At 43.1% G+C, this 7,983-nt stretch overlaps 1 protein-coding gene across 1 annotated transcript; it reads right to left on the reverse strand.

Moving 5' to 3' along the window:
• Nucleotides 1–1,597: 1,597 nt before the first annotated feature.
• Nucleotides 1,598–2,878, reverse strand: LOC106355270. Its single transcript, XM_013795247.1, has one exon. The coding sequence runs from the start codon at nucleotides 2,876–2,878 to the stop codon at nucleotides 1,598–1,600; it is 1,281 nt and encodes a 426-aa protein (XP_013650701.1).
• Between the last annotated feature and the right edge of the window lie 5,105 nt (nucleotides 2,879–7,983).

Raw genomic sequence — 7,983 nt, forward strand, 5'->3', positions numbered from 1 at the left:
ATGCTCCACCATTTTGATTGAGACTCAACTCAACCTTGCAATAAATGGTGTCTTTGAATAATATAAGACGTCCGCAACGAAAAGTTTAAAATTTTGAAATAGTAACGGCAATAAAAACAGAAAAAGCTACATGAATCTGACTTGACTTATTTACTTCTAGATGTTTTCATGGCTTGGTCAGTTAAAATCCTCCATTGTTTTGCCTCAGGTCTTCCTCCAAGTCCTCAGCAAATGGAATCACATTAGCTCATGTCAACCAAGTCACAATAGCTATTTGCAATCTTATGTTAGTAATTATGGACTCCACATTAAACATAGAGCTCTCATGTAGCCTCTTCATTCATCACATGTTGATCTCTCAAATGTTATAAATGTTAAGTTTTTAGGTTTCCAACTTAAAATCATTGATGGTAATATTTATGTATTATTTATGTCTTATCGAAACTCAAGATGTGGAAGCTTGTATTATTACACATTTTTTTACTATAACCCACTAATTTCTATAATCTCAATATAGGAAACATAAACTCATGAGCCTCCTTCTCTTGTTAATGGGTTTTGGAAACCATTACAATTAAAAAAATAACCATAGCTGTAGTAATCTTGGAGCGTCTCTACCACTATGACGAATGAACTGTGGCATTTGTGGAGGAAACCACTGGTATTGATCGATCTTTAAATGACTTTGTCGCTGAATCTTCTTTCTTTCGTCCATGGGGACACAAAATAGAAAGTTTCCACTTTTTTTCCTTGTCTGCCAACTTTTTACGTTCCCCATTACTACAGATTTTCACAAGGTATAGCACCAATGGCTGGAAATTATATTAGCTATCGATACCTTGAAAGATCTAGGATAACCAAAGTAAAGAACTCTCAAGGATTTCCAAAACACAAACTTGTTTTATTAAGAATCTTTTAGACAGTCCACCAGGACTTAGTCTAATCCGAATGATACAACGTCTAACTAGACTTGAGACGGACCAATTCTTAATCTACCCAGTGCACTAACGATGAGAGCTTCACCGTTTTGCCAAACCAAAGTATGCTTCTGAACAAACCTCAGAGCATATGAAAACAGTTCTCCAAAGCGTAACCTAGACACCTTGCCTCTTTACGCTTTTATACCCTTTTTCCTAAGATATCTAATCTCCCTGATATCTCTCCAACAGCCGAGATCTCTGATTGCTTCTCACTGAAGCAATACCTTCGTGATAGTTATCTGCCACGTCATCCCTTTGTAACGACTTGTCAATTGATATGTTACACAACGGTTCAACCGTGTAGCATTTCCTCTGTTCCACATTGAACCGGCTCCAAACCTGGAGCTAACATTCTCCCCCTTTTTGTCTGAATGTGACACTCTCAGCATCCTGCACATGTCAGAGTCCAAACAACACAATTCACAAGAACAAGAGCTCATATTGGATTCCCTTAGAACTAGATCCATACGTTGGTTTAATACTTGATTCAAAGCCTAATTTATGAGTTACAATCCTAAGGATAAACCATTGGTACAGAATCCGAGAATATGAAATAAACAAATTACATGACACCAGTTCTAAGCCTATGTTTAGTCGTGCTGGTTCAACCATGCTGGTCAGCCACTCTCTGTGTCTTCACTCTTTGTGTCTTCATTCTCCCTTTGGTGTGGATATTCTCCCCCTGCAGAGATGCACATTAAGACAAAAACCATTAGATAGGGACTGAGACCATATTCACCCCGTAAAAACATCTTACTCCTGAGCCTGCGGCGAATTCCTTTGAGGAAGGTGATCGCTTGGTCAATGTCTTCTTCGAGATTTGGCTCTTTTGACTCAGCTCCAGAGGCAAGACCAGCTTTCTTGTCCTTGACAACTAGTTTAGGGAAGTCTGACTCCGCTTCATCACTGGTGTCAGGAGGTATATTGCGCTGAATAAGGATGACTTGCTGGATTAGGGTGGGCAAAATGATCCTTCTTTTCTTCTCGGTTTCAGTGTTCTCAGCCATTTTCAGAATCTGGTTGTAGACAATTTTCCCGAAGTTGAAGCCTCTCCGATGATAGAGCATGTAGACGAAACGAAGACGTTCTGCATTCATGGCTGTGTAGCTCATCGTTGGGATCCAGTTTGAGCACACTAGCTTGTATAACACTTGATTTGTGACTGTCAAGTACTTCGAGCTCATGTCTTCCCCGCGTTTGATTCTGTTGCCAGAGAGGAGGGTGCAGACTTTATCAAGATTCTCATTCACCCAACTCGAATCTTCCTCCAATTGTGGGATGCAGTACATTGTGTTAATCAAACTTGGAGAGAATTCCACCAACGATCCTCGTACATAGACCGCAACTCCATCTCCGCGAGGTTCAGCATCACCTAGATTGGCTATGAATTCTCGTACTACAGACGGCTGAAAGGAGTCAGAGTCACAAACCGTGTAGAGTAGTCCGGCGTCGGCAACTACCTTCTTGACATCTTGAAGGTCCTTGTCCGTGAGAGAGAGGCGTTGCTGGTGAATGAACTGCCTCGGTTTGAGATTGACATACCTTTCTCTAGCCCCTTGGGTCATGAATCGGGCCGACAGAGGTCTCTTTGATGGTCGCAGTAGGTCTGGTTTCTCTTGATTCAGTGTCTGAAACGCAGATCGGCTGTTCTCATACCTCGTTTCTTTGGGAAGGATCTCTTCCTGCATGTCCTCTTCATCTTCCGATGAGTTCTCTTCGGACAGGGACTCCACTTCAGGTTCAGAGTCCTCCGGTGGCGGAGTGCATCTGATTCGGCGTTGAGAGGATTTGCGTGGGTTTTTCCGAGAGCTGGACCCAGCAGTTTCAGGAGCCGGCGTTGATCGATTTGCTGCGTTGTTGTTGCGAGTTAATCGCGAGCTTCTCCTCACTGATTGCATGTTGTCGAGATGTAGAGTCGCCGACTTGGTGTGTAACACTTTAGAGTCACGAGCTTTTCATAAGACAAACCCTACCACACCAAACTGATACATCACTTGGCCCAAAATAACAAAATAACTTGGCCCATTAAGCCTTGAGATAAACGTGACGAGCATGTTAGGCTTAACAATTCGTGCTTTTAATGGGTTACATTACCCATTACGTGTGTCACACACTCTCTTTGCATGACACATTTGCAAGTAAACGGATGAGCAATCATCAATAGATCATAGAGCTGAGCAACCTGAGATTCTGATTACGAGATTTTATATACAGTACTACTTACATAGAGCCTGTCATGATGAGCCAGTCGAGGAAGTTCAAGATCATACACAAACCTAACCACACATCAAGTCACTAGCAAAACCATCTGTAGTATCATGCTGAGCATACACTGATGAGTAGCTGTTTCTCAGCTGAGTAGCTGGCACACATCAGGTTCAACCGTTTGAGCCACACACACTGTTCCAGGGGTTACATTGCTGACACATTACCTGCCTCCCACTTCAATCTCTTCGGGAGGGTTATTTAACTTCTGATTTACCAGAGGCCAGACCATGTTTATGCTCAATCAGAACAGTGATCGATGCCAGATGAGAGTGTGGTAACACCTTAATCCAGACCGATTGTCCATCACACTAAGCCATCGTTCAGACATCTGCCCAATCAAGACAGTGATCGGCTCCAGAAGCACGAGTATGGTGATACCCTGTTCCAGGACGAGTGTCTATCATACTAGGCCTTTCTTTCCCTTTAATTTTTTTTTTTTTCTCCTTTTGGTATGCACTTCACCATTTATTACCTTTAGTTGTTCTCAGGTGTTTCTTGATCCACTCCAGACAGTGATCATAGCTCAGAACTAAAATGGGGTGACATCCTGATCCGAGAAGAGTGTCTTTCACCATGGGATATGTGTCAATCAATGTGTTCCTCCAGTCTGGGGTGTGTCTTTCAGCTGATTGACGTTGTATGCTCAGGGTTTTGCTTGGTGTAGGCATGATATGTGTTTATTTTTGCACAGACAGACCTTCCCAGCTGCTCTCATGATGCTCTGTTCAGAGATCCACGATTCCCAGGGCCTTTCGAAGTCCCAGGAAGGTGTTGAAGTCTAGCGGTTTTGTGAAGATATCTGCAAGCTGATTCTCAGATGGCACATGCTCAATGACTATCAATTTTTGCTCAACCAGTTCTCTTACAAAGTGATGTCTGAGATCGACATGCTTAGTACGAGAGTGCTGCACTGGGTTCTTAGTTAAGTTGATGGCACTCATGTTATCACAGTGAACAAGCATAGAGTCAGAAAGATACCCGTAGTCCACCAGCATTTGCCTCATCCAGAGTAGTTGGGTGCAACAACTTCCCAAGGCGATGTATTCAGCTTCAGCGGTGGATAGTGACACACAGTTCTGTTTTTTGCTGTGCCACGACACTAAGTTGTTTCCAAGGAAGAAACATCCTCCAGATGTGCTTCTTCTGTCGTCAACACATCCTGCCCAATCAGCGTCGCAATATCCTGCTAGATTCACATTAGTCTCAAACGTGTAGTGTAACCCAAACTCTAGCGTACCTTTCACATATTTAATGATTCGTTTGACAGCATTCATGTGAGATTCTTTAGGTGAAGCCTGGTACCGAGCACATATGCCCACGCTGAGACATATGTCTGGTCGGCTTGCAGTGAGGTACAGAAGACTGCCAATCATGGCTCGATAGAGTTTTTCATCCACGCTAGTTCCTCCTTCATCTTTGGACAATTTGGTTGTTGTACTCATGGGGGTTCTGGCGGTCTTGCTGGTTTGCAGACCAAATCTCTTCACCAGGTTCTTCGCATAGGTGCTTTGAGTGACGAAAATCCCATCCTCCATCTGTTTGACTTGAAGCCCAAGAAAGTAACAGAGTTCACCCACCATGCTCATCTCGAATTCCCTTGTCATTGTGTTCACAAATTCGTCAACTAGGATCTTTGAGGTGCTTCCAAAGATGATGTCATCAACATAGACTTGTATCACCAGAATGTGTGAGTCGATCTCTTGAATGAACAGCGTCTTGTCAACACCTCCTCTCTTGAAGCCAGAGGCGATGAGGAACTGAGTTAATCTCTCATACCAGGCTCTAGGGGCCTGTTTCAATCCATAGAGTGCTTTCCTCAGCTTGTACACATGATCAGGGAAGTGCGGATCCTCAAATCCCTTTGGCTGACTCACGTAGACTTCTTCCTGAAGCAGTCCATTTAGGAACGCGCTCTTGACGTCCATTTGATATAGTTTGATCTTCAGCTTACAAGCAATCCCAAATAGCAGACGTATCGACTCTAAACGAGCAACTGGAGCGAACGTCTCATCAAAATCAATGCCTTCTATTTGTGAATAGCCTTGTGCTACTAGTCGAGACTTGTTTCTGACCACATTGCCATTCTCGTCAGTTTTGTTCTTGTGTAACCACTTGGTTCCAATGATGTTCGCTCCTTCAGGTTTCGGAACTAAGTCCCACACGTGTAGTCTGGTGAATTGTTCCATCTCCTCATGCATTGATGCAGTCCAGAACTCATCCTCAAGTGCCTCTTGTAAGTTCTTTGGTTCCGATAGAGAAATGAAGCATTCCACTTTTGCTAGTTCTGTGAGAAAACATGCTAGTTTGACCATATCTTTGAAGTTTATCTGCTTCTTTCGAGTTAGACGTTCATCATAAACTCCTCCAATAACGTCGTCAGGTGAGTGGTTTTTATGCACATTAACTTCAGAAGGGATGATCTGGTCATCGATCTCAGAGATTTCTTCCTGAGGAGTAGGTAGATCTGTATCTCTGGTTACTTCGTGTGTAACACTCACGTTTCTTTGAGTTACACCTTCTTGATAAAATCCAACTCCATCGTCGAAGACTACATTCACTTTGTCATCAATCTGTTTAGTTCTTGAATTGTAGACACGATAGGCTGAGCTATTTGTAGAGTAACCAAGGAACATCCCCACATCACTTTTAGCATCGAACTTCCCCAAGTGATCCTTATCATTCAGAATGTAGCAAAGACAACCAAAGACGTGACAGTAGCTAAGGTTCGGTGTCTTTCCTTTGAAGATCTCATACGGTGTGGTCTTGGTCTTAGGCTTGACATACACTCTGTTGATGATGTAGCATGCGGTATTTACAGCTTCTGCCCAGAATTTAGATGGAACCTGATTACCAGCTAGCATGGCTCTGGCCATTTCTTGGAGAGTTCTGTTTTTTCGCTCAACGATTCCATTTTGCTGAGGCGTTCGTGGGGCAGCATACTGGTGTTGTATGCCTTGATCTTCACAGAATTTTTCGAACAGGTTGTTCTCAAACTCTCCCCCGTGATCGCTGCGAATTTGAACAATACCTCCTCCTCTCTCTTGCTTTAGTTGCAGAGCTAGAATCCGAAAGCTTTCAAGGGCATCTGATTTGTGTCGTAGAAATCTTATCCAAGTGTACCTGGAAAAGTCATCAACTAACACAAAGATGTATCGCTTTCCAGCAACACTTTCAGGTGAGATTGGACCCATAAGGTCGATATGAATTAATTCAAGAACACGTTTTGAGTTAATTTGAGATACCTGTTTGTGCTGAACTTTGATCTGCTTACCTTTGCAGCACGCACCACATATGCTATCTGTCTAATCTGAGAGGACAGGAACTCCTCTCACTACCTCGGCCTTCACAAGTCTTGACAGACCATTGGTGTTCATGTGTCCTAGTTTCTTGTGCCAGAGATCTGTCAGTGATTCTTTAGCAGACAGACATTGGCTTGATGGTTTCCACATGTAGCAGTTATTGCCCGAACGATATCCACACAGTACTATGTCTCCTCTATCGTTTACTGCTCGGCACTCTTTTCTGTCAAAGATGACCTGGAGTCCTTCATCACAGAGTTGACTAACGCTGATGAGGTTTGCTTTCAACCCTTCGACATAGAAAACATTTATGAGACGTGGAAGGTCAGCTCTGTCCGTCAATCCAACACCAAGTATCTTTCCTTGACCTCCGTCTCCGAATGTAACTTTTCCACCTTCAATTTCTTCTACATTCTCTAGACACTCTAGAGTTCCAGTCATGTGCCTTGAACAACCACTATCAAAGTACCAAGGAAGATCGGTCTGCTTTGCGCTATCAGTTGACGTGTACGCAACATTTCCCACCATCATTTCGTTGCTCATGTCTTCTCGTAGAGGATCATTGTTCTGAGAGAGTAACATCTCATTTTGATGATGTGACACCAACACTTCATCTGATGGTTCCCAATCCTGAATGTATGCAAGATTGCACACTATGGCTTTTCCTTCTCTCTGAACAGTGATATCAGAGAGTGCAGGTTCTGATTCAGTCGTAGTATCAGTGTTGATCCTTAGTGGTGAGACTCTGTTCCCATATTTTGGATACAGATCAGTCTTAGCAATCCACACATGTCCAACTTTGCTTGGTTCCATGAAACATCTGCTAGTCCTCCATGCGCGTTGAAGTTGGTTTCTCATGAGATAGCAGTTAGACGCCCTATGGCCAGCTTTGCAGCAAAACATGCATCCGTTCTTACGTTTTGTGGAGGATACACATGTGCTCTTTGTGGTCATTGGATTGACAAGACCAACTGTCTGAGAAGTACTTTCATTGGTTTGTTGAGAGCCTTTCACAAAAGTCACTCCTTGAACCAAGTCTTTTGGCAGTGAGCAATACCCTTGATATCCAAGTCCACGGCAAGTAGCTGGAGATTGTCCGAGCGTCAAAATGTGATCAAGTTTGTCCGATCCAGTGTTGAGCATTCTCACCTTTTTGTAGTTCTCACTAAGCTCGTACTGCAACAGTCGACTCTTTTCTAACTCCTCATTCAGCAACAACTTGGTTTGATCATATCTGATCTCCAAGCTTTTCAGGCTGCGTGCCTGATCTGAGATAGCTTTCTCAAGAGAATCTCGTTCTTCTTTTTCTCTGTTATCATTATTCTCTGGAGTGGTTTCATCATCTTTTGTTGGTTGTTCTAGTTCGAGAATGTTTACCTGAGCTTTTAGCATTGCTCGATCCTTGATCAGTTGAAGATTCTCAAGGCTTAGCTCAG

The sequence above is a fragment of the Brassica napus genome, chromosome A7, assembly GCF_020379485.1.
Source record: "Brassica napus cultivar Da-Ae chromosome A7, Da-Ae, whole genome shotgun sequence".
Classification (NCBI taxonomy): Eukaryota; Viridiplantae; Streptophyta; class Magnoliopsida; order Brassicales; family Brassicaceae; genus Brassica; species Brassica napus.